General features: G+C 43.5%; 2 protein-coding genes across 2 annotated transcripts in view; both read left to right on the forward strand.

Annotated features, from left to right (window-relative positions):
• The window catches only part of LOC127906236 (collagen alpha-1(XXIII) chain-like), a 103,570-nt gene extending 99,494 nt beyond the window's left edge, over positions 1-4,076 (forward strand). The window contains exon 4 of the mRNA XM_052457538.1: positions 4,006-4,076. Coding sequence (XP_052313498.1) covers positions 4,006-4,076 — 71 coding nt within the window. The remainder of the gene's footprint in view (positions 1-4,005) is intronic.
• A 3,774-nt stretch (positions 4,077-7,850) lies between these two features.
• Positions 7,851-27,754, forward strand: part of LOC118390567 (collagen alpha-1(XXIII) chain) — a 37,587-nt gene continuing 17,683 nt past the window's right edge. The window contains exons 1-6 of the mRNA XM_052457444.1: positions 7,851-7,966; positions 15,110-15,136; positions 15,328-15,354; positions 16,957-16,983; positions 22,101-22,217; positions 26,572-26,598. Coding sequence (XP_052313404.1) covers positions 15,122-15,136; positions 15,328-15,354; positions 16,957-16,983; positions 22,101-22,217; positions 26,572-26,598 — 213 coding nt within the window. The 5' untranslated portion in view covers positions 7,851-7,966; positions 15,110-15,121. The remainder of the gene's footprint in view (positions 7,967-15,109; positions 15,137-15,327; positions 15,355-16,956; positions 16,984-22,100; positions 22,218-26,571; positions 26,599-27,754) is intronic.

Raw genomic sequence — 27,754 nt, forward strand, 5'->3', positions numbered from 1 at the left:
AACTCTACTGCGCTGTTCTGTGCTGTGCTATAGTGTACTGTGCTCTACTGGGATGTCCAAACTTGTGAAACATCGACGTCTATGATTGGTTCAGACCAAATCTGGTCTCGCTTCAGGCGGGGGAGCTCATTAGAATAATAACCTATGTTTAGAATAATGCCAAAACATGCATTTTTCTACCTTTGTGTATCTATTGAGAATACAACACAATGATTACATCACATATCCATAATTATGCATCTCTGTGTAGTATAGGTCAGGAACCCATGATATCATTCTGTTACATCTGTCATTCTATTATCAGGTGTTAATCCACTTCACTTCCTGTAGTTGTAACATCGGCTTCCAATTCACACTCTCAAACACATAGATCCCCTGAACGCAGCTCACTCTCCAGATCCCAATCACCTGAATTCTGATCACCTGTTCACACACCTGTATGTCATTTACACACACTATTTACTTCAGTTCTTTGCACCCCATCATTGTGGGGTATTGTTTGTTTTGATACACATTTCTATTCGCACCGCTGTTTAGTTCCGTGTAAGTCCTTCCGTGTATCGTAGTTTTTGGCCATCCTCACTAACGACGCCTTTTTGCCTATTCCCTGCCTGTACTTTTGCTTATCAGATTTCCTGTCATCAACCTCTTGTCTGATCTCCCGGACTACGTTATTAGCCTTTTCCCTGCCTGTACCGTTACCTTTTTGGAGTCCCTGTGTGTGACCTTCTTCCTGCCCCTGGACCCAGCCACCTGCTTCCTCCTGTGGTCCTTTACAATTAAACACCTGCTGTGCCCTGCGCTTGAAACCAGCACTCTGTCTCCCATCGTATTCATTACATTAGTTTAATAACCCACTTTTTTTTTCAAACTCAAGGGGTCATATAGCTCACACCCGATTGTTTCTGCAGACATCTTTTAATATTCGTTCAGAGTAGATTTGGAAAACTGTTACAAAACTTCATTCTGTTGCAAAACTTTACATTTGCACTGCTCTTGGAATGTTCATTGGACATTTTTGAAAGTAGTCCTTCTGCATGGATTTTTAAATCTTTGCAATCAATTGTTTTTGTTTGGCATACATTTTCTGGTGAAAATTAGAAGTCACAGTGTCGTTCTGTTACCATGGAATTTCCCACCATAGACCTGAGCGAGGGAGGGGGGTTAGTCAGCATGTAGATAAGGGAGGGGTGATTAGTCAGCATGTAGACAAGGGAGGGGGAGTTAGTCAGCATGTAGACAAGGGAGGGGGAGTTAGTCAGCACGTAGACAAGGGAGGGGGAGTTAGTCAGCACATAGACAAGGGAGGGGGAGTTAGTCAGCACGTAGACAAGGGAGGGGGAGTTAGTCAGCACGTAGACAAGGGAGGGGGAGTTAGTCAGCACGTAGACAAGGGAGGGGGAGTTAGTCAGCACGTTGACAAGGGAGGGGAGTTAGTCAGCACGTAGACAAGGGAGGGGAGTTAGTCAGCACGTAGACAAGGGAGGGGAGTTAGTCAGCACGTAGACAAGGGAGGGGAGTTAGTCAGCACGTTGACAAGGGAGGGGAGTTAGTCAGCACGTAGACAAGGGAGGGGAGTTAGTCAGCACGTAGACAAGGGAGGGGAGTTAGTCAGCACGTAGACAAGGGAGGGGAGTTAGTCAGCACGTAGACAAGGGAGGGGAGTTAGTCAGCACGTAGACAAGGGAGGGGAGTTAGTCAGCACGTAGACAAGGGAGGGGAGTTAGTCAGCACGTAGACAAGGGAGGGGAGTTAGTCAGCACGTAGACAAGGGAGGGGGAGTTAGTCAGCACGTAGACAAGGGAGGGGGAGTTAGTCAGCACATAGACAAGGGAGGGGGAGTCAGCACGTAGACAAGGGAGGGGGAGTTAGTCAGCACGTAGACAAGGGAGGGGGAGTTAGTCAGCACGTAGACAAGGGAGGGGGAGTTAGTCAGCACGTAGACAAGGGAGGGGGAGTTAGTCAGCACGTAGACAAGGGAGGGGGAGTTAGTCAGCACGTAGACAAGGGAGGGGGAGTTAGTCAGCACGTAGACAAGGGAGGGGAGTTAGTCAGCACGTAGACAAGGGCGGGGGAGTTAGTCAGCACGTAGACAAGGGAGGGGAGTTAGTCAGCACGTAGACAAGGGAGGGGGAGTTAGTCAGCACGTAGACAAGGGAGGGGGAGTTAGTCAGCACATAGACAAGGGAGGGGGAGTTAGCATATAGACAAGGGAGGGGGAGTTAGCCAGCACGTAGACAAGGGAGGGGGAATTAGTCAGCACATAGACAAGGGAGGGGGAGTTAGCATATAGACAAGGGAGGGGGAGTTAGTCAGCACGTAGACAAGGGAGGGGGAGTTAGTCAGCACATAGACAAGGGAGGGGGAGTTAGTCAGCACATAGACAAGGGAGGGGGAGTTAGCATATAGACGAGGGAGGGGGAGTTAGTCAGCATGTTGACAAGGGAGGGGGAGTTAGTCAGCACGTAGGCAAGGGAGGGAGAGTTAGTCAGCACGTAGACAAGGGAGGGGGAGTTAGTCAGCACGTAGACAAGGGAGGGGAGTTAGTCAGCACGTAGACAAGGGAGGGGAGTTAGCATGTAGGCAAGGGAGGGGGAGTTAGTCAGCACGTTGACAAGGGAGGGGGAGTTAGTCAGCACGTAGGCAAGGGAGGGAGAGTTAGTCAGCACGTAGACAAGGGAGGGAGAGTTAGTCAGCACGTAGACAAGGGAGGGGGAGTTAGTCAGCACGTAGACAAGGGAGGGGGAGTTAGTCAGCACATAGACAATGGAGGGGGAGTTAGTCAGCACGTTGACAAGGGAGGGGGAGTTAGTCAGCACGTAGGCAAGGGAGGGAGAGTTAGTCAGCACGTAGACAAGGGAGGGGGAGTTAGTCAGCACGTAGACAAGGGAGGGGGAGTTAGTCAGCACGTAGACAAGGGAGGGGAAGTTAGCATGTAGGCAAGGGAGGGGGAGTTAGTCAGCACGTTGACAAGGGAGGGGGAGTTAGTCAGCACGTAGGCAAGGGAGGGAGAGTTAGTCAGCACGTAGACAAGGGAGGGAGAGTTAGTCAGCACGTAGACAAGGGAGGGGGAGTTAGTCAGCACGTAGACAAGGGAGGGGAGTTAGTCAGCACATAGACAATGGAGGGGGAGTTAGTCAGCACGTTGACAAGGGAGGGGGAGTTAGTCAGCACGTAGGCAAGGGAGGGAGAGTTAGTCAGCACGTAGACAAGGGAGGGAGAGTTAGTCAGCACGTAGACAAGGGAGGGGGAGTTAGTCAGCACGTAGACAAGGGAGGGGGAGTTAGTCAGCACGTAGACAAGGGAGGGGGAGTTAGCATGTAGACAAGGGAGGGGGAGTGAGTCAGCACGTAGACAAGGGAGGGGGAGTTAGCATGTAGACAAGGGAGGGGGAGTTAGTCAGCACGTAGACAAGGGAGGGGGAGTTCATCAGCACGTAGACAAGGGAGGGGGAGTTAGTCAGCACATAGACAAGGTGACTTCAGTGTTAAAGACAGAGCCTTTATAAAGCTTGCCTATTTTTTATTTTGGTTAATTCACCATTTCCAACTATTTACTTGACCCTGTGATCAGAAAAAGATGCACATTAACTGTATCCTATGATAATCAAACATTCCCAAATAATCAAAAACACTTTGCCCGTGATACAAAATGCCCTCGATGACTAAGCAAGGTTTTAGTGCAAATGGCTGAACTTTCCCCTACAGCGTACTCATCTTCTCAGCTACGATATGGAAAATGATTGTGTCCCAGAGAGAAGATAGTAGAAATCTAGACTACACCACATCAGATACATACAGAGATCAGTAATCCGGACAGTAGCATGAAATCCATGTCTGGTGCCCAAATGTGGACCACAGATAAAGCTCATCCATGATGTATAGTGGTGGGTGGCGTTGGAGGTAAATCACCTGGCCCAAATAGCTTTGGAGGGCCTCTGCCTAGGCGGTCTGCAGAGGAGCAGCATATAACATGTCTCCCATGTGTCCCATCTCATCTCATCAGTACATTCGCACATCTCCATAAAAAGCAGCCTTCTGTCTCATGACCTGACTCCACTCGACTTCAGTCCTTGACCCAGCAAGGTTCCTCCTGGCCCAGCCGGGATCCTCATCCTCTGTTCTGGAACCCTTTCTCTCTTGAACCCTTTCTCTCTGGATCCATTTCCCTCTCACCGTGACAGCGAGAGGACTGGCATCCTAACTTACGACAGGGTCTGTAACAGAAGACCCTGAGATGTCTGTCTTCAGTCACTCCTTAGATGTACTATTTTGTTTACCTGTTGGAGTAATGCTGTGCTGGACTCTCCTTGAGGTGCCCGTATCTCAGTGTCACATTCCATTAACGATACCGAATCTCGTAAAAGCATCATTATACAGATTTGATTTTGATTTGATTTATTAGGATCCCCATTAGCTGACGCCAATGGGAACAATTAGTCTTACTTACAGCTGTGACTAAAGTACTCATGTCCTATTCAGCAAAAAAAAATACAGGTAAAGCATACTTATTTATGCCATGATGATGTCATGTTAAGAAAATAATATATCAATAGTTTAACCACAAGCAAAATATGCTTTTTTTTTGCTCTTGCTAATATTATTTCCATATCATGTGTGCTTTGCATTTGACTTGTTTTGATGTAGGCTTAGTGTTATTGTCGTTTGACATGTCATTATTCTGTCTCTTATGCAGCAGGAACGTATGCCAATGTTTAAACTCACAGTCATTAAAGACCAGTTAAAAAACACACTTGTGGAAGGTGGGTTGGGTTGCCCCCATTGAGACAGAGGACTGTACACTGAGTGTACAAAAACTGCTCTTTCCATGACAGACCAGTGGGGTGTCAATCTCATTACACAGAGGTCCTAGTGTCTGAGGATTTTCGTTTTTTTCCTTTCAATTAAAACCCGCATACAACCAGGTGAGGGGAGTTCCTTACTAATTAGTGACCTTAATTCGTCAATCCACACTCAGTCCTCCGTAGAATTCGTTTGACACGTGACATAGACTAACCGGGTGAATCCAAATGTAAGATATGATCCCTTATTGATGTTACTTGTTAAATCCACTTCAATCACTATAGATGAAGGGTAGGAGACCGGTTAAAGAAGGATTTTTAAGCCTTGAGAAAATTGAGAAATGGATTGTGTATGTGTGCCATTCAGAGGGTGAAGTCAAAATATTTAAGTGCCTTTGAAAAGGGTATGGTAGTAGGTGCCAGGCGCACTGATTTGAGTGTGTAAAGAACTGCAACACTACTGGGTTTTTCCACACTCAACAGTTTTCCGTGTGAATCAAGAATGGTCCAACACCCAAAGGACATCCAGCCAACTTGACACAACTGTGGGAAGCATTGGCATCGACATGGGCCAGCATCCATGTGGAACAATTGACACCTTGTAGAGTCCATGCCCCCAATGAATTGAGTCTGCTCTGAAGGCAAAAAGGCTTGGAACTCAATAATAGGAAGGTGTTCATAATGGTTTGTACACTCAGTGTATCTGTGCCATTATGGCAATATCCATGTTAAAACAGGGTATTCATCTAGAAATCCTCTCTCTCTATGGTTGCCCCCTCTCCGGCCCCAAGATAGCTGTAACAGCAGCCTTGCTCTAGTGGTCCTGACTGCTGGCAGGCTGGAACACACACAACACTGCTGAAAACATAGGGATTTGCGTTGCCCAACCAGTATCTGTGATTAATCATGTCAGTAGGGGAACATTGCTATTACACAGGCCTAGATATCCTCATTGTGGTGTGTGTAAGTGTGCGTGCAAGTCTGATGCAGGACAGATACACACACACACACACACAGCGGAAAAGAACAAAGTCAGGAGGGCAGAGCCTTCTGTAATCAAACTCATTATGCAATCATCATGTCTCGTGATTGCAATGACAGCCGAACAAACAAGGCACCATGGGAACTGAGTTTTTGTTATGACAACGACTGGTAAAGGTTTGTCTAAAATGGAAGAGTAGATGTAAACCATACAGTATCAACCGGTTGGGGCTATTATGGTCAAACAATCAACCTCCCACTGAGTTAGTCACAACTCCAAGGTGGAACATGAAAGTTACCAGGATAAAACTGTTCAGAGGTCATTATCACTAACTGCATTTTTCTATCCTTGTTTTTTTTTCTGTTTCAGGATCTCCAGTAAGTACCATTTTCACCACGGTCATTGGGTTTTAGTCGATGTGTATGAGGATAAAGTATGTTTGGTCTGCAGTAACCTGGTGAGCCGTGCTTCAGAAAAGGTAAGTGATTGAACACCTACAGTAGCACATGGGAGGTAACAGTAGGTAAATCGTCCGTTTTTGTTTAGCTTAAAAGTATAGTTCACCCAAATTACAAAATTACATGACACATTGGTTTCCTTAACCTGTAAGCAGTCTATGAACAAGGTATGTGTAATGAACACAAGGGGAGACAGAGAGCTGGTTTCAAGCGCAGGGCGCAGTAGGTGTTTATTGCAAAGGACCACAGGAGGAGGCAGGTAGCTGGGTCCAGGGGCAGGCAGAAGGTCATACACAGGGGGTCCAAAAGGCAACAGTACAGGCAAGGAAAAGGCTAGTGACATCGTCCGGGTGATCAGGCAATAGGTAGATAACAGGAAATCGGATAGGCTACAGTACAGGCAGAAAGGCGTCGTTAGTGAGACAGGCAAAAACTTCATCATTCACAGGAAAACCCAGAGCTCTGAAAGACATGTCACAAAACAAAACGATGCCTCACAGTGATGGGGTGCAAAGAACTGAACTAAATAGTGTGTGATAATGACATGCAGGTGTGTGTACTTGTCATTAGAATTCAGGAGATTGGGATCTGGAGAGTGAGCTGCATTCAGGGGATCTACGTGTTTGGGGGTGTGAGTTGGAAGCAGACGTTAGAGTATGACAGCAATCCAGGCATTTTATTTTATTTCCCTGGCAGTTTCCATATGCTAACATTTTAGTATTTGTGGCACAAATGTTATTTAATACAACCACTTGCATATAAAAAAAAAAACATTTTTACGCAATGTGGCTGACGCAACAGATCAGAACGTTTTGCTTAAAATATTGATAAACTATTAGGCTATTTCTTCACATTATAAGCTCAGCAATGCGCACGTGGTATTAGGCTATAAGCGCAAATGTTAGCGGAAAACACCATCATCAAAATTGACTGGAAAATGCAATTATGCATGTAATAAATGTGTGAAATTTGTTTTGATTTAGAATGGACCATTATCATGCACCTGTATCAAAACAGGGGCAGCGGGGAAAAATACATGTAGTCTATTCACTTAAATCGCAAATGGAGGACGCTTTTCCCGTGGTTCATTTTCATGCCATCCAGGTAGGCTATACTCCTGTTGTAAATATAAGCAATGTACTTAAGATTAGGAAAGTTGAGAAATAAATATAGTAGACCTAGCCTATAGAAAGCTGATGAGATCCTCCTCTATTTAGTACAGGCCATCACTCTGTTTTCTCGCTCAATTGTATAACCTATAGAAATGTTGCGCAACATGAGCTCATGGGCTCTCATGAAGTGTTTGATTAAATTATTGATCACATTTGCATTGATGTCAGAGTGATTAGAGGGACAATAGAGTGCTGAGTACCAGGCAGTTAGCAGGTTTGGTAGGCTACTAATGACCATCAGCAGCATCAGAGCTTGGAGAAGCCTAATTACCTAATTATGTCTTCCATTTCCTAATAATTGCTCCCACATTTGATTTCTTCAAACCAAGCTGCTTACCTATTGCAGATTCAGTCTTCCCAGCCTGGTGCAGGTCTACAATTTTGTTTCTGGTGTCCTTTGACAGCTCTTTGGTCTTGACCATAGTGGAGTTTGGAGTGTGACTGTTTGAGGTTGTGGACAGGTTTCTTTTATACTGATAACAAGTTCAAACAGGTGTCATTAATACAGGTAACGAGTGGAGGACAGAGGAGCCTCTTAAAGAAGAAGTTACAGGTCTGTGAGAGCCAGAAATCTTGCTTGTTTGTAGGTGACCAAATACTTATTTTCCACCATAATTTGCAAATAAATTCATTATTTTCTGGATTTCTTTTTGTCTGTCATAGTTGAAGTGTACCTATGATGAAAATTACAGGCCTCTCTCATCTTTTTAAGTGGGAGAACTTGCACAATTGGTGGCTGACTAAATACTTTTTTGCCCCACTGTATATACAGTTTGTGCAAATGGCGTAAGTAGGTAAGGCAATAAATAAGCCATAGTAGCGGAGTAATTACAATTTAGCAAATTAACACTGGAGTGATACATGTGCAGATGATGATGTGTAAGTAGAAATGCTGGTGTGCAAAAGAGCAAAAAAGTAAACAAAAACAATATGGGGATCAGGTAGGTAGATTGGATGGCTATTTACAGATGGGCTATCTACAGCTGCACCGATCGGTTAGCTGCTCAGATAGCTGATGTTTAAAGTTAGTGAGGGAGATATAAGTCTCCAACTGCAGCGATTTTACAATTCGTTCCAGTCATTGGTAGCAGAGAACTGGAAGGAAAGGCGGCCAGAGGAGGTGTTGGCTTTGGGGATGACCAGTGAGATATACCTGCTGGAGCGCGTGCTGCGGGTGGGTGTTGTTATTGTGATCAGTGAGCTGAGATACGGCTGAGCTTTACCTAGCAAAGTCTTATAGATGACCTGGAGCCAGTGGGTCTGGCGACGAATATGTAGCGAGGGCCAGCCAATGAGAGCATACAGGTCACAATGGTGGGCGGTATATGGGGCTTTGGTGACAAAACGAATGGCACTGTGATAGACTGCATCCAGTTTGCTGAGTAGAGTGTTGGAAGCTATTTTGTAAATGACATTGCCGAAGTCAAGGATCGGGAGGATAGTCAGTTTTACAAGGGTATGTTTGGCAGCATGAGTGAAGATTCTAGATTTAATTTTGGATTGGAGATGTTTAATATGAGTCTGGAAGGAGAGTTTACAATCTAACCAGACACCTAGGTATTGTAGTTGTCCACTTATTCTAAGTCAGAACCGTCCAGAGTAGTGATGCTAGTCGGGCGGGCGGGTGCGGGCAGCGATTCGTTGAAAAGCATGCATTTAGTTTTACTTGCGTTTAAGAGCAGTTGGAGGCCACGGAAGAAGTGTTGTATGGCATTGAAGCTTGTTTGGAGGTTTGTTAACACAGACCAATGATGGGCCAGATGTATACAGAATGGTGTCGTCTGCGTATAGGTGGATCAGGGAATCACCCGCAGCATGTTTTGGTTTAGTTTCTCTGGTACTGTTTCCAAATGCATTTGTGGCATCGTTTAAAAAAACATCTATAATTGACCTTGTTGAGCTTCACAATCAATCTGAGATACTTTGGATGATTTGGATAAAAAAAAGATAATAATATTGGTTCCTTGACTTAATTTGTGATCTATCCCACAACTGTCCCAGACTATGTTTGGAACATTTATTTCTCGCACATAATAGAATCGGTCGACTTTTGTACTATGGGGGGTAGTAGATTTACATAGGCTAGTGCTTTTGCTGTTCGTTATTCCTCCTCATCTTGTTGGCAGATGAAAAGTAGATGTGGACAGTTCTTCCAATATCTTCAATATGCACCTTGGAATTGGATAAGGACACGCACAGTTACATCCCCGATGACTATTTTCTCTGGCTCAATGATAAGAAATCAGAGGTTGTTTTATTTGGCCCCCACCTTGCTAGAAACCAGATTGTAAATAACCTTGATCATTTGTCCACCAATGAAAAGCCTATGGCCAGAAACCTTGGTGTCTTCTTTGACACTGACCTAAACCTTGAGCTGCATGTAAAGGAGGCTGCCCTGTCCTGCAATTATCATCTAAGAAATATAGCTAAAGTCAAGTCTTTTATTTCAGTCACTGATCTGGAGAAAGTTATATATGCTTTTATTTATAGATTACATGTTTCAGAAATCACGCCATCGTGTGCAGTTAGTTGAAAATGCTGCAGGCAAGAAAATGTAACCATATCACAACTATTTTAGCTTCTCTACACTGGCTGGCTGCCAGTCAGATTTAGAATATATTTTACAAGTGTATGAATCATGTTTAAGGCTAAACTTGGTTTAGCCACGTCCTATATCTCTGATCTTTTATCTCGCTTCGAGCCAGGATGCAGCCTGAGATCCTCTGGCAGGGCTACTGTTGACCACTCCAAAGTCTAGGTTGGAAACGGAAGGAGACCAGGCATTTGCCATTAGGGCCCCTAGACTTTTGGAATGGTCTGCCAGAGATGATCAGGCTTGCAGATTCAGTCCATTTTTAAAAACTCTCTGCTGAAGACACACTTTTATAAAGATGCTTTTAATATATGCTTTCAATGCATAATCTGAATAAACTATATTTTTAAAAATCTCATTCCTCCTGTCTGTTTCTTTGTTAGTATTTTCAAGCACTTCCCTACTTGTATCATAAACCGCTATACAAATAGAGTTATTATTATGATTATTATTAAGGGCCCAGCATTAAAATGAAAAGTCTGCCATAGTGAGATTGTTTAAAAGCATCCTCATTTTAATCCTAATTCTGACCTTCAGTTCAATTCTCTTATGTAGTGTTCTGTATAATCCTAACAGGGCTCGCCTGGACGGGATGGTTACCCGGTAAATGTCACTCTAATTCTCTTTTCTGAGCAAGTGTTCTATTATTAAAAAAAATTGAAACCCGCATAAAATGTTACTCATTGTGTTACTCATTGTGTATCTATTATTAATTGTATTATTACGTGTTTTACTTTTCTATTATTTCTTTATTATCATTCACTCTGCATTGTTGGGAAGGGCCCGTAAATAAGCATTTCACTGTTAAGTCTACACCCGTTGTTTACGAAGCTTGTCACAAATAAGATTTGATATGACCTAGACTATGATCTTCCCTAACCTAGAGTCCTAGACCAGGGCTCTCCAACCCTGTTCCTGGAGAGCTACCGTCCTGTAGGTTTTCACTCCAACACCAGTTGGAACTAACCTGATTCAGTTTATCAACCAGCTAATTATTAGAATTAGAATCAGGTGTGCTAGATTAGGGTTGGAGAGAGAACCTACAGGACGATAGCTTTCCAGGAACAGAATTGGAGAGCCCTGTGCTAGACTATAGTTATCTTCCCTCTTGGCTCCAGTTGAGTTGTTAAGTTAAAACTCGTTTTTCAACCACTCCACAAATTTCTTGTTAACAAACTATAGTTTTGGAAAGTCGGATAGGACATCTACTTTGTGCATGACACAAGTCATTTGTCCAACAATTGTTTACAGACAGATTATTTCACTTAGAATTCACTGTATCACAATTCCAGTGGGTCAGAGGTTTACATACACTAAGTTGACTGTGCCTTTAAACAGCTTGGAAAATTCCAGCTAATTATGTCATGGCTTTAGAAGCTTCTGATAGGCTAATTGACATCATTTGAGTCAATTGGAGGTGAACCTGTGGATGTATTTCAAAGCCTACCTTCAAACTCAGTACCTCTGCTTGACATCATGGGAAAATCAAAAGAAATCAGCCAATGCCAAAAGTGTAGACCTTCACAAGTCTGGTTCATCATTGGGAGCAATTTCCAAACGCCTGAAGGTACAACGTTCATCTGTACAAATAGTTCGCAAGTATAAACATCATGGGACCACGCAGCTGTCATACCGCTCAGGAAGGAGATGCATTCTGTCTCCTAGAGATGAACATGCTTTTGTGTGAAAAGTGCAAATCAATCCCAGAACAACAGCAAAGGACCTTGTGAAGATGCTGGAGGAAACGGGTACAAAAGTATCTATATCCACAGTAAAACGAGTCCTTCACAACCTGAAATAGATGAAGCTTAGAAACAACATAGAAACTGCACAACAATGATAGATGGCATCATAGACCTGGGAGGAAAATTATTTGGATATATTGGGAAGCAACATCTCAAGAAATGAGTCAGGAAGTTGAAAACTTGGTCGCAAATGGGTCTTCCAAATGGACAATGACCCCAAGCATACTTCCAAAGTTGTGGCAAAATGGCTTAAGGACAACAAAGTCAAGGTTTTGGAGTGGCCATCACAAAGCCCTGACCTCAATCCTATAGAAACTTAAAAAGTGTGCGAGCAAGGAGGCCTAGAAACCTGACTCAGTTACACCAGCTCTGTCAGGAGGAATGGGCCAATATTCACCCAACTTATTGTGGGAAGCTTGTAATAGGCTTCCCAAAACGTTTGACCCAAGTTAAACAATTTAAAGGCAATGCTACCAAATACTAATTGAGTATATTTAAACGTCTGACCCACTGGGAATGTGATGAAAGAAATAAAAGCTGAAATAAATCATTCTCTCTACTATTATTCTGACATTTCACATTCTTAAAATAAAGTGGTGATCCTAACTGACCTAAGACAAGGAATGTCAGAACGGCATAGACTAACATACAGTGGATAGTATAGAATACAGTATATACTGTCGTGGAATTATTGTAATAATTCATCAACTTCCGCCTACATTCCTAGGGTTCATAATAATACATCTATTTATCTCTTCCAAACCTACTCCACGTCCCTCGGGAATAGTTTAAGACAATGAAGACCCTTTTCCCCTAACTGCCCACTTCCTCGGCAAATAAGAGACTATATGTATACTCTCTTTTCCAACCTAGGATAAGGATAACATGTCTTTCAAGAAAAATATTTCATTAGCTACGTAACATTTTTTTTTCTTGGCCACTCAACACCTTCGCCTAAACTTCCCACTCTGACATCAACAAATGCTCAATTATTGTCTAACATGTTTGCTCAAGTGACATTTCTTCAGCCTCCTGAGGTTAAAGAGGCAATGTTGTGCCTTCTTCACCGCGTTGGCTGTGTGGGTGGACCATTTCAGTTTGTCAGTGATGTGTACACCGAGAAACTTGAAGCTTTCCACCTTTTCCACTGCAATCCAGTTGATGTGGGTAAGGGGTGCTCCCTCTACTGTTTCCTGAAGTCCACGATCAGCTCCTTTTATTTTGTTAAACGTTGAGTGAGAGGTTTCTTTTCCTGGCACCACATTCCCAGGGCCCTCACATCCTCCCTGTAGGCTGTCTCATCATTGTTGGTAATCAGGCGTACTACTGTTGCGTCGTCTGCGATCTTGAGTTGGAGGCGTGCGTGTCCACCCAGTCATGGGTGAACAGGGAGTAAAGGAGGGGGCTAAGCACACACCCTTGTGGGCCCTGGTGTTGAGGTGTTGTTTCCTACCTTCACCACCTGGAGGCGGCCCGTCAGGAAGTCCAGGACCCAGTTGCACAGGGCAGGGTTCAGACCCAGACCCCTTAATGATGAGCTTGGAGGGTACTTTCTGTCAATGAACAGCATTAATACATAGGTATTCCTCCTGTCCAGATGGGATAGGGCAGTGTGCAGTGCGATGGCGATTGCATCGTCTATGGATCTATTGGGGTGGTAAACAAAGTGGGTCTAGGGTGTGAGGTAAGGTAGAGGAGATATGATCCTTGACTAGTCTTTCAAAGCACTTCATGATGACAGAAGTGAGTGCTACGGGGCGATAGTCATTCAGTTCAGTTACCTTAGCTTCTTGGGTACAGGAACAATTGTGGCCATCTTGAAGCATGCGGATACAGCAAACAGGGAATCTATCCCTGTCCGTAATCACTCCGTAATCACTCCAGAAATGTCCGTAATCACTCCAGCCAGCTGGTCTGTGCATGCACTGAGGACGCGGCTAAGGATGCCGGCAGCCTTGCGAGGGTTAACACTCTTAAATGACTTACTCACGTCAGCCACGTAGAAGGAGGGCCCACAGTCCTTGGTAGCTGGCTGTGTCGATGGCACTGTGTTATCCTCAAAGCAGACAAAGAAGGTGTTTATAGCTTGTCCAGAAGCAAGATGTCTGTGTCCACGACATGGCTTATTTTCCTTTTGTAGTCCGTGATTGTCTGTAGACCCTGAAACATTTGTCTCGTGCCTGAGCCGTTGAATTGCGACTCCACTTTGTTTCTATACTGATGATTTGCAGAATACCTACACTGTTTGTATTCAGCCATATTCCCAGTCACCTTGCCATGGTTAAATGCCATGTCATGGACATGGTTAATCTTGCCATGGTTAATTTTGCGCGAATGCTGCCATCTATCCATGGTTTCTGGTTAGGGTAGGTTTTAATAGTTACAGTGGGTACAACATCTCATATACACTTCCTGATAAACTCAGTCACCGTATCAGTGTAATGGTCATTACCCAATTTGTAAGTCGCTCTGGATAAGAGCGTCTGCTAAATGACTTAAATGTAATGTAAATGTTATTGTCAGAGCCTACCCGGAACATATTCCAGTCCACGTGATCAAAACAATCTTGAAGTGTGGATTCCGATTGGTCAGACCAGCATTGAATAGTCCTTAGCCCAAGTTCTTCCTGTTTGAGTTTCTGCCTATAGGAATGGAGGAGCAAAATGGAGTTGTGATCAGATTTGCGGAAGGGAGGGCAGTGTTCGAGCAGTTGTTGTTTGGGGTTAACTGCTTTGCTCAAGGGCAGAATGGAATATTTTTCCAGAGGCGTTGGGTTAATTGCGGAAGACACATTTTGGTTGAATGCATTCAGTTGTGCAGCTGACTAGGTATCCCCTTTCCCTTACCTGTCCCTTCTATTCAGACAAAGGTTTGAGACAGTTGTTCTGACAGTAGGTCCAGAAGGATTACTTAAGATCAACAGGGAAATGCACAAACCTGTGAAGTTCTTCCACTAATAAGAGGAATGTGAGTCCAAACTCTGTGTTCACGACCAAACCACATGTGGGCCCAGTTGGACTCACAGTTCCCCTACAGTATTCACAGAATAGTTGATGTACCTCTTTTGCTTAGAATCCTTGCATCTTCATCCTTCTTTTTCACGCCACTGGCTGTGGAATATTATAATAGTTCATTGAATTGACTTCAAGAGCATTTCAGCACCTGTGCCACACTGGACAGCGACCTACATAATGGCTTTGTGATACAGTGAATACAGGGATTTTTACCCATGTTTGTCTATAGCCTGCTTCATCGTTGGCCAGCAGTGTGCCCAATTGAGCTGATAGTTTTGCTACCAAAACGGGCATGTTTTTCTTTAACATAATATGTATTCTTCATACATTGTTCTGTATTCTAGGGCCCACTTGGGATGGATGGGAAGCCTGTAAGTACCCATTTTGATCATCTTAATGTTTTGATATGGTGTTGATATTTAGCTCACAGTACACTTTATACAATACAGCCCTATTCAATGAAGTGTTCAATTACCGTAAACATTTTATGTGTTCTACTCTTGCCATGAATGACTTGTGATGTAATCATTCTGTGATTTAAACCTTGTCTTCCCATATGCAGGGTGCTCCTGGTCCCATGGGAAGCCAGGTATGTATGATAATCATCTTATCTGTTCCACTCCCAGGTTTTGATGACCAAACACCAACGTGTCTAGTTATAAGCAGACGTGATGTTGCATAGCTGAACATCTGCCCAAAAAAGATACCATACCGGGCGTCCCCGAGTGGCGCAGTGATCTAAGGCACAATTACACAAAAACAATACATTTACATTTAAGTCATTTAGCAGACGCTCTTATCCAGAGCGACTTAAAATACACATACATGCAATACATGCAATTTGGAAAATACAACATTTTTACATTGACAAGAATACATTGACTGAAGTGAGCCTCTGTAAAAAGTACCCCTTTCTTATAAGATTATCTGATTTATTACCTTGTTCTGAAGGCACTTATACCCAATCTTAAACACTTTCCCTGCACCTCATTAAGAATTTGCAGTTACTTTTGATGGACTAAATGTAACACAGAAGTGCACCGTGATCTTAAGAATTATAGTGCATTCGGAAAGTATTCAGACCCCTTGACTTTTTCCACATTTTGTTAAGTTACAGCCTTATTCTAAAATGAAAAAAAAATGAAAAAAGTACCCTCATCAATCTACACAAAACAGGCCATAATGACAAAGCAAAAACAGGTTTTTAGAAATGCTGGCAAATGTATCACATTTACATAAGTATTCAGACCCTTTACTTAGTACTTTGTTGAAGCACCTTTGGCAGCAATTACAGCCTCGCGTCTTCTTGGGTAGGACGCTACAAGCTTGGCACACCTGTATTTGGGGAGCTTCTCCCATTCTTCTTTGCAGATCCTCTCAAGCTCTGTCAAGTTGGGTGGGGAGCGTCGCTGCAACAGCTATTTTCAGGTTTCTCCAGAGATCAAGGACATCAGAGACTTGTTCCGAAGCCACTCCTGGGGTAATGTGTTTGGATCGATGAGGAAAAACATTAATTTAATCCATTTTGGAATAAGGCTGTGACGTAACAAAATGTGGGAAAAGCAATGGGGTCTGAATACTTTCCGAATGCACTGTATATGGCATGCATCCCCAGATGTAATTATTAAATTATGTGTACTATATGCAGAGCAAAAAAGGTTGCAAGACTTGTGTAAAGATGTACTGCGTGTGGAGAGTGAGTGGGTGTTGAGGCTCCTGTTATCTGACAGTACAGTGAAAAGCAGCAGCCCAACCCTCCAACCCCAGTCACATCACTCTGACACTGACATCTATTTACTCCATCTGTGTGAGGATTAAAAATCGCCTGTGTCCGTTCATTCACAAAGCTCATATTAGCATATTATACCTTTCATCTCAATCTAAACACACTCTAAGAAGGCCTCTAATGCGGATACCTCATCACAGAATGAATTGCAATCATGAGATTCTGTAGAGCGTAACCCTTTGAGGCCTAAGCTTATATGTCCTCCACCTGTTGTAAGAGAGGGAGAGTTCATCAGTGAACAAAATTTGTGTACCTCATACCACCACACAACCCTGAACCCTTCATGAGGTAGAAGGTATGGCTTTCATTTGAGTCTTTAAAGTGAAAGTTTAAATATCTTGGAAGGAATGAGTTTTGTCAGGGATCATCACAGTCCATTATTTCCTTTGTCTCCTCTACTGTCAGGGACTGTTTGGGCCAAAAGGAGACAAGGTATGACAAAATATACCTTTTCTATAGTGCAATTAGTCCTATAGAAAAGCTACTTTTTTACATGAATTTTCGTATTTTACCCCCATTTTCTACCCAATTTCAATCTTGTCTCATCGCTGCAACTCCCCAGCGCGCTCGAGAGGCGAAGGTCGAGTCATTCATCCTCCAAAACATGACACGCCAAACCACGCTTTAAGGATCGGACCCTTTTAAAAATAAAAATCCCCTAAAATGACATACGCAAATATAACGGCTTCTAGGTCAGGACCTGAAGCAAGGATATGCATGAAAACACTATGAAGTTTGTGGAAATGTGAAATTAATTTAGGAGAATATAACACATTAGATCTGGTAAAAGATAATATAAAGAAAAAAACGTGTTTTCCCACAAAAAAATGTTTTCATCATCTTTGAAGAGCAAGAGAACGGCCATTATATCGCTTAGGAGTCTAGGTGCAATTTATATTTTGGCTACTAGATGGCAGCAGTGTATGTGCAAAGTTTTAGGCTGATCCAATGAACCATTGAATTACTGTTCAAAATGTCAGTTGTATCAATTGGTCAATTGATACATTTTCAAGTACATAACTATAGAGAACATACAAAATTACATGGTAATAAAACATTTACGTTTACACACTCTCAGCAATGTCATCAATTATGGATAATTAGATTCCCTACAGAAAAGACACTAACCTTATACTTCTAGAAGGGGGGGTCAGACACACCCAGTCCCTACATTTTTTATCAAACAAAACTATGCTACATTTTATGTCTGGGACCCTTAGGATGACAAATCAGTGAAAATTACTGAATGTAAGTACATTACTTACCTTCAGAGGTGAATGTGTCAAACCAGTTGCCTTGATAAAAAATGTTTGTTCTTGTGCACTCTCTTCAAACAATAGCATGGCATTTTTTCACTGTAATAGCTACTGTAAATTGGACCGTGCAGTTAGATTAACAAGAATTTAAGTTTTCTCCCCATATAAGACATGTCTATGTCCTGGGAAATGTTCTTGTTACTTACAACGTCGTGCTAATCACATTAGCGGACGTTAGCTCAACCGTCCCGCGGGGGTGACACCAATCCCGTAGAGGATTATTATTAACCTGTTTCTTCCCCTTCATCTACACTGATTGAAGTGGATTTAACAGGTGACATCAATAAGGGATCGTAGCTTTCACCTGGTCAGTTTATGTCAAGGAAAGAGCAATAGTTACTAATGGTTTGTACGCTCAGTGTATGACATATTTAATTCTCTCACCCTGGGCCCCATATCTCCTTGGTCTCCCTAGAGAATATAGGAAAATTAGAGAATGCTATAGATGATCAAAGTACATGACAGTACACAAAAGTACAAAGCAAATTACTATCATACTTCCAGAATTTCATGCCATTTCAAGTTGAAAATTGTATTATAACTTTATTATTTGTACTAGACTTGAAAGGTAATTTTACATGAATCCAGAAAATTGTGTGAATTGCTTCCGCTGTGTAAAAGTGTTTTTATGGTAGTTGGTGAGATGTAGGTGAGACCTTTTCCAAGACATAGAACTTAACATTTTGACTTGGTGGTCAAGGGAAATCTAAGTGTTACTTCTTTGAGTTGCTGAGGCAGAGGCATTAAGCCTTGTGGGATATTAATTAATGTGAACTCAGCAACCCACCTCAGTGCTGCTCTGACCACAGTGTTGTTTGGAAGCACAATTTTTAAGTTCACTCAAAACTTGACAATATTTATAGTGTGACTTTTGCTGTCGCAGGTCACATTAAAAAGTACCTTTTCAGGGCCTCCCGAGTGGCACAGCTGTCTAAGGCACTGCGTCGCAGTGCTAGAGGCATCACTACAGATCCGGGTTTAATCCCGGGCTGTATCACAACTGGCCGTGAATGGTATTTCCATAGGGCGGCGCACAATTGGCCCAGCATTGTCCCGGTTAGGGGAGTGTTTGGCCGGAGGGGCTTTACTTGGCTCATCGTGCCCTAGCGACTCCTTGTGTCGGGCCGGGCACCTGCAGGCTGACCTGGGTCGTCAGTTGAACAGTGTTTCCTCCGACACATTGGTGTGGCTGGATTCTGGGTTAAGTAGGCAGGTGTTAAGAAGGATTTTTAAGCCTTGAGACAATTGAGACATGGATTATGTATGTGTCCCATTCAGAGGGTGAATGGGCAAGACAAAATATTTAAGTGCCATTGAACAGGGTATGGAAGTAAGTGCCAGGCACACCGGTTTGAGTGTGTCTAGAACTGCAACGCTGCTGGGTTTTTCACACTTAACAGGTTGCCGTGTGTAACAAGAATGGTCCACCACCCAAAGAACATCCAGCCAACTTGACACAACTGTGAGAAGCATTGGCGTAAACATGGGCCAGCATCCCTGTGGAACACTTTCAACACCTTGTAGAGCCCATGACATGACAAATTGAGTCTGTTCTGAGAACAATGTTTTGTATACTCAGTGTATCTTTTATCATTCACCAACACACCAGCATTTTACCAGCTCCACTCTCTCAGGTCAAGTACAATGCTTGTTTTCCCCAGCCACACACCGCTTCCTTTGTTTTAACCCACAGTTTATTCTGTCTACCACATTATAGGGAGAAATATGGATCAGGAATCCAGAAAAAATATATATTTTATACAACATCTGAACCTATCGTAAACCGATAAGTCAACCCTACTGACTCCCCTGTAACCCCCACCCTAACACACTCCTGTTAGAAAAAGGTGCCCTGGGGCGGCCTATTAAATGATTATTGCCTAGTTATTGTATTTAAGCCCCAACTGAACGGCATTCTGGGGCACTGCTGTTCACTGTGCACATGAGTCTAGTTCTGAAAAGAAAGACCCGGTTACCAGGTCTCCGTGATAAGACAGAAACACATTTTATCTTGCACTGATCCATCGGGCACTAGTCTCCATACTGTTGTCCTCTCTACTGAGGTCAAGGGAAGTAGCACTGCTTCCCAGCCATGTTCAAATATCAAGAAGCACATTTTCACCATCAGTCACTCTTTGCTAATAAGGTATTTTACAACGAGTTGTTGGGGCAGATTGCATTCCTGTCATTCTGAACCCTCTTATTCTGCCTCAAAGTTGATTATGGCCTGGTTTCTATTGGAGTTCATTGTTTCCTAGTCTGCACTCCAAACTCTTATTCGTGGATACGTACTTTGTGGTTCATAATATCTAACATATGAGGGCACTTGCATGCCCTTTTAGCACTTCAAGGTGTATGTGAATTCGTAGGAGGGTGTCAATACTGATGAGCGTACAGTCTACCATGGTCGTTGTGTCTGTGTAGGGATTGAGAAAGCAGAGGACATAAATTACACCAGGAAGAATGTGGAATGTGGTTTTAGCCTCTAAACCCAATGCAATTCATATTGACCACAATTCATATTGACCACAATTCATATGGACCACAATTCATATGGACCACAATTCATATTGACCACAGCTCTAAAACAAACATGGACAAGACTGCCAGAATCTCTCCGTGGACAGTTGATATTCATATGAAGGCAATCAGCCACAAGACAACGAGGCCGCTATTGTTTGAGGATTGAAACCAGATGGGATGACTATTGTCTTTGTATGCTCTAGTCAGTTATGGCTGAGTGGCTTTACACATACTAGAACTATGCCAAGACATGATTTTTGTGCTTACTAACAGATGGATCAATAACCTCAATTCCATCCCTTCACCCCCTCTACTCACGCTTGTCTTTCATTATCCCCCTCTTAACCTCTCCTCTTTCCTTCATCCTAATGCTCCTTTCCAACACAGTCCGAACCCCTCTCTCTCTCTCTCTCTCTCTCTCTCTCTCTCTCTCTCTCTCTCTCTCTCTCTCTCTCTCTCTCTCTCTCTCTCTCTCTCTCTCTCTCTCTCTCTCTCTCTCTCTCTCTCTCTCTCTCTCTCTCTCTCTCTCTCTCTCTCTCTCTCTCTCTCTCTCTCTCTCTCTCTCTCTCTCTCTCTCTCTCTCTCTCTCTCTCTCTCTCTCTCTCTCTCTCTCTCTCTCTCTCTCTCTCTCTCTCTCTCTCTCTCTCTCTCTCTCTCTCTCTCTCTCTCTCTCTCTCTCTCTCTCTCTCTCTCTCTCTCTCTCTCTCTCTCTCTCTCTCTCTCTCTCTCTCTCTCTCTCTCTCTCTCTCTCTCTCTCTCTCTCTCTCTCTCTCTCTCTCTCTCTCTCTCTGGTCCTCCGAGTCTCCATCCAGCCTTGCCACTCCCTTCCTTTTTCTCCCTCTCTTCTGTCAAGCCTATAAAGAATAGTAGAATGTTTCCCATGCCAATAAAGCCCCTTGAATTTAATTGAAATCCTCATAACTCTCTGTTTAACCTCTCTCGTACATTATTTTTTCCTGTTTGTTTTTCTTTCACTCTGTGTCTCTGGTGGCTTCCCTTTCTCTCTACAGTCAGAAATGACTCCTGAATCTAGTCTCGGGTGCGTCTCAGCCCTCTTTCTCTTCTCTCCCTTCAAGCTGGCTTCTCACCCTCTCTTCTTCTATCACTTTCCCTCACTCTTTCACGTCTCACACGCATGTTATTGGCATCAAGCATTTTTATGTTTGCCGCTCTGCCACTTCCATATGTCTGCTTCAAATGAGAGAGAAAATGAGTGGGAAGGTAAATGATTTCTCTTTGGAAAGTAAGTTTGAATAAATGACTGTGTTTGTGGATTATAATTGGTTGAAAGAATGCCAGTCAGAACTATGGTAATTGGAGAACAAGAATAGCTTGTTGTTTACTTGACAAAATAAATTGCTGTTAATATGACTGTGTTAATCATCTTGTTTTGAATAAAACCTCATCAAGCATTCAACAGTCTTATAGCATGAATATTATGCATAGCAGCAGTTTAAGCCTCACTGTATGACTTTGACATTGGCAAGTATAGTTGGCGGCAAATGCCGGACACCTTGTAAAAAGAGGCTACTGTCAGAAAAGTTTTGAATTAACTGTAGAGCACATTGATCAAAGTTAAGATATTGAAAGTGGTTCAAGAACTTGTCTGGGGTATGACAATACAATTATTCTGCAACTTTTTTGATTGATAATACTGTGGGAATTGGGATTATTACCTCATCTCATACTTCTCCTTCCATGCCTATACAGGGTGATCAGGGTCAGGCTGGCCCTCCCGGCCCCCCGGGGCCCCCTGGCTCACCTGGCCTCAGAGGACCATCTGGGAACACAGGGAAGGATGGGCCCAGAGGTCACCTTGGGGAGCAGGTAAGACAGCCCTCTCTCCTCCTCTCATCCATGTCGCTACAGTCATCAGTCAGAAGAGGACAGGCCACCCCTCGGAGCCTGGTTCCTCTCTAGGTTTCTTCCTGGTTTCCTGCCTTCTAAGGTTGTTTTCACAGCCACTGTGCTTCTGCCTTTGCATTGCTTGCGCTTTGTTGTTTTTTTGGCTGAGTATCTGTAAAGCACATTGTAACAAAAACTGATGTCAAAAGCGCTTAAAAAATGTATTTGATTGATCTCACTCCCTGCTGAAAAAAACAGCATAGACTTGCATGGTCTGGAGACCAGACTTTGTTGTGTTTTCTCTGGAGACCACCCTTTGTTCATTTTATCACTAGAGACCAGCCTCCAGCCTACAGCCTGGACCTTGGGCAAATGGAATGAGGGGTGTCCACCTACTATTACACCTATTACAATTCTAATCATTGTAGCTTATATAAGGGTGCTTTAACGGTGGGACATTGCCTCGCTATATAGCCCATTGTGCATTGACATTCATATCTCATTGTACAGCCTTACCTATGGATCTTGGTCCATGAATATTAGCTACGATGCTAATCTTTGTGTAAACTCTTCAGAACTGTAATCGGTGTGTTTCCCTAAGCTGATACCTATGGATCTTGTGGGTCCATGAAATGGGGTAAGGCTATGCATTGCAATATGAATGTTCTGTACAAAGTAGGTTGACTGGTAAGCTTAAATGTGGCTCATTTCACACCGGTTTAAGGGTCCCGCAATAAGTGCTACGGCGCTAATCATTTTGATAGAGCTTAACAGTTTAAGTCAAATCAAATGTATTTATAAAGCCCTTCGTACATCAGCTGATATCTCAAAGTGCTGAACAGAAACCCAGCCTGAAACCCCAAACAGCAAGCAATGCAGGTGTAGAAGCACAGTGGCTAGGAAAAACTCCCTAGACAGGCCAGAACCTAGGAAGAAACCTAGAGAGGAACCAGGCTATGAGGGGTGGCCAGTCCACTTCTGGCTGTGCCGGGTGGGGATTATAACAGAACATGGCCAAGATGTTCAAATGTTCATAAATTACCAGCATTGTCAAATAATAATAATAATCACAGTAGTTGTCGAGGGTGCAGCAAGTCAGCACCTCAGGAGTAAATGTCAGTTGGCTTTTCATAGCCGATCATTAAGAGTATCTCTACCACTCCTGCTGTCTCTAGAGAGTTGAAAACAGCAGGTCTGGGACAGGTAGCATGTCCGGTGTACAGGTCAGGATTCCATAGCCGCAGGCAGAACAGTTGAAACTGGAGCAGCAGCACGACCAGGTGGACTGGGGACAGCAATGAGTCATCATACCAGGTAGTCCTGAGGCATGGTCCTAGGGCTCAGGTCCTAAGAGAGAAAGAGAGAATTAGAGGGAGCATACTTAAATTCACACAGGACACCGGATAGGACAGGAGAAGTATTCCAGATATAACAAACTGACCCTAGCCCCCGGCACATGGACTACTGCAGCATAAATACTGGAGGCTGAGACAGGAGGGGTCAGGAGACACTGTGGCCCCATCCAATGATACCCTCGGACAGGGCCAAACAGGAAGGATATAACCCCACCCACTTTGCCAAAGCACAGCCCCCACACCACTAGAGGGATATCTTCAACCACCAACTTACCATCCTGAGACAAGGCCGAGTATAACCCACAAAGATCTCCGCCACGGCACAACCCAAGGGGGGGCGCCAACCCAGACAGGAAGATCACGTCAGTGACTCAACCCACTCAAGTGACGCACCCCTCCTAGGGACGGCATGAAAGAGCACCAGTAAGCCAGTGACTCAGCCCCTGTAATAGGATTAGAGGCAGAGAATCCCAGTGGAGAGAGGGGAACCGGCCAGGCAGAGACAGCAAGGCCGGTTCGTTGCTCCAGAACCTTTCCATTCACCTTCACACTTCACACTTTCTTTTTCCCCCCCTCATCCTCTTGGGTTTTCACCCTTGCCTGTCCTGTCCTGACCCTGTACCTGACCACTCTGCCTGAGCCTGCCTGCCGTACTGTTCCTTTGCTCCGCCTCTGGATTACCAACCTCTGTCTGACCTGAGCCTGCCTGCCGTACTGTTCCTTGGCCTCTACTCTGGATTATCGACCCCTGCCTTCCTCGACCTGTCGTTTGCCTGCCCCTGTTGTTACAATAAACATTGTTACTTCACACAGACTGCACTTGGGTCTTACCTTGATTCCTGATCTTTTTTGGTTACTACGTGATTCCATATCTGTTATTTCATAATGTTGTACCCTAATTGTACGATGTAGAAAATAGTCAAGAAAAAGGAGTAGGTGTGTCTAAACTTTTGACTGGTACGGTCAATTTTTCTTAACTAATCCAATCTGATAGTTGGATTTATTGCACCCGTTACTGAGATGGTTGTTACAGTTTAGATAGATTCATGAATGAGACTTTCTAACCCTCGCAGTGATTCTGAATACCGATTGTGGGTATCCACTCTGGTTGGATTTGAAATACGATTTAAACATCACTTTTCAAGATGGCGTAATGTGACTTGATGCTGGTTTTGCTTTAGCTTATGCTGTCACCAGTGTCCAAAACACAGTGAGTGCTGTTCACCAGTGAACATACAACAAAGCCTGGTATGCCAGCATAACCAGCTAGACCATGCTGGTCAGACCAGCTTGACCAGCATCAGACTAGCACTGACCAGCATAGTGGTAGGAGAGATAATGAAAGGATCCTCAGCTCAGTGAAATGCAGAGTAGTTCAGTACACAAAGCCAACCATTAATTTCCTTTCACGCTCTTCATCTAGCTTTCCTACTGAATGAAAGATAATCTGATTCATTCCAGCCGGGACAGCTCTGAGATGAGGTCAATAACACCGCTCTCCATATTGCCAGCAGATGTTTCAAGGTCAACAAGCAGCGAGGCCATTTCCTGTTGTTGTCTCTCTAATTATGATTATCTTAGCGTACTGAACCCACCTCGTTAGGTGCTAGAGGAGAGGAGCGCAACCGGTGGTGGGTCTGCCTTGTCTTGTCATCTTCTCTGCACATGTGTTGGTGAGAGCAGACAGGGCAGACAGTCATCCTGGTAACTAGTTTTGCATTGACTCCAGTGATTACCAGGGATTCATTCTCAGACTGCCGTTTTGCCCTCAGAACAGTCTCAATTAGTTGGAGCATGAACTCTACAAGGTGTCTTGATACACATGGGAAACGGTTGAGTGTGAATGGCCCAGCAGCGTTGCAGTTCTTGACACAAACAAGTGTGCCTGGCACCTACTACCATACCCCATTCAAAGGAGCTTAAAACTTGTGTCCATGTCTTGTCTCAAGGCTTAGAAATCCTTCTTTGACCTGTCTCCTCCCATTCATTTAAATGGATTGAAGTGGGTTTAACAAGTGACATCAATAAGGGATCATGGCTTTCACCTGGATTCACCTGGTCAGTCTGTCATAGAAAGAGCAGGTTTCCTTAATGTTTTGTACATTCAGTGTATATTTTACCTTCAGACCTCCTTGTTGATAGACGAGTGATTAACAGGGGTGCAACTTTCACTGGGGTCAGGGGGGAATTTCAGATTTCGAAATTGCATTTTTGTCCACCCCAGTATTATCGTTGGAATATGATACAAAACGAGGCAACGGTGTGCATTAGAACGATGCGGATGCCTCTGACCAGTGGGATAGGCTGTTTGGAGTGTTTATCTGACTGGATAATAAATAAATAGCAATAATTATGTCCCCCCCCCACTTCTGAAACCAAAGCTGTGCCTCTGGTGATTAATAATAGTTTACTAGAGCTGGACAAGAATTGCTATTATTGTTTTGCTTTGCATTATGTTGTGTTGTTTTGCTCTATAAATGTAAATGGTTATGATTAGCAAGAAATACCATCTCAGTAGATGCAACAGAAAAGCTCCACTAATTCACAAGAGGACTTTTGTTGTATTTGTCTAAATAATGCCATCTAGTGGATGATCAATTGAATTTCCCCGCTCTTCACTTTGGTCCGTCTTTACTTGTTGTTTTAATAAAGCTTGAGATTTCCTTCAAAGGGTCCACCTGGTCGAGATGGAAGTGATGGATTAGAGGTAGCCTATGTTACAAAGATGATTTTGTATGTCTGATATAATAAGGTGCACAAACACCAACACTCTCTCCCACACACCACACCACGTCACAGTATTCCCTTTCCTTGAGCTCTACTCCCTACACTTTGTTTCATGTTTCTTATTCCTTCTGTTTAGTCTGGTATTGTTTTAGATGTTTGTATTTCTTATTTTTCTTCTATATAATTGCAAAGCAACTTGGGTCCGTGAAAAGCGCTGGCCCACATCATTCTGATACTGTCTCCTCTTTACACAGGGACAAATGGGTCCTCCTGGACGACAGGTAATATATCTGCATTTCTCACTTCCACACGTACCGTTGTACATGTGCGCTACCGTTCAAACGTTTTTGGAGAGTCACTTAGAAATGTCCTTGTTTTTGAAAGAAAAGCACATTTTCTGTCCATTTTAAAATAACATCAAATTGGATCAGAAATACAGTGTGGGCATTATTAACGTTGTAAATGACTATCAAAGCTGGAAACGGATGATTTTTTTGTGGAAGATCTACATAGGCGTAGGCCATTCCAATGGCACGTTGTGTTAGCTCATCCAAGTTTATCATTTTAAAAGGCTAATTGATCTTTAGAAAACCCTTTTGCAATTATGTTAGCACACCTGAAAACTGTTGTTCTGATTAAAGAAGCAATAAAACTGTCCTTCTTTAGACTAGTTAAGTATCTGGAGCATCAGCATTTGTGGGTTCGATTACAGGCTCAAATTGCCAGAAACAAAGGACTTTCTTCTGAAACTCGTTAGTCTATTCTTGTTCTGAGAAATGAAGGCTATTCCATGCGAGAAATTGCCAAGAAACTGAAGATCTCGTACAACGCTGTGTACTACTCCTGTCACAGAACAGCGAAAATGGACTCCAACCAGAATAGAAAGAGGACTGGCAGTCCCTGGTGCACAACTGAGCAAGAGGACAAGTACATTAGAGTTTCTAGTTTGAGAAACAGGTGCCTCACAAGTCCTCAACTGGCAGCTTCATTAAATAGGAACCGCAAAAACACCAGTCTCTATGTCAACAGTGAAGAGACGACTCCAGGATGCTGGCCTTCTAGGCAGAGTTCCTCTGTCCAGTGTCTGTGTTCTTTAGCCCATCTTCATCTTTTATTTTTATTTGCCAGTCTGAGATGTGGCTTTTTCTTTGCAACTCTGCCTAGAAGGCCAGCATCCCGGAGTCGCCTCTTCACAATTGACGTTGAGACTGGTGTTTTGCGGGTAATGAAGCTGCAAGTTGAGGACTGTTTTGCTAACACAGACTGGAATATCTTCCGGGATTCCTCCAATGGCATTGAGGAGTACAGCAATTCAGTTATTGGCTTCATTAATAAGTGCATTGATGACGTCGTCCCCACAGTGACCGTACGTACATACCCCAACAAGAAGCCATGGACTACAGGCAGCATCCGCACTGAGCTAAAAGCTAGAGCTGA

The sequence above is a fragment of the Oncorhynchus keta genome, chromosome 11, assembly GCF_023373465.1.
Source record: "Oncorhynchus keta strain PuntledgeMale-10-30-2019 chromosome 11, Oket_V2, whole genome shotgun sequence".
Classification (NCBI taxonomy): Eukaryota; Metazoa; Chordata; class Actinopteri; order Salmoniformes; family Salmonidae; genus Oncorhynchus; species Oncorhynchus keta.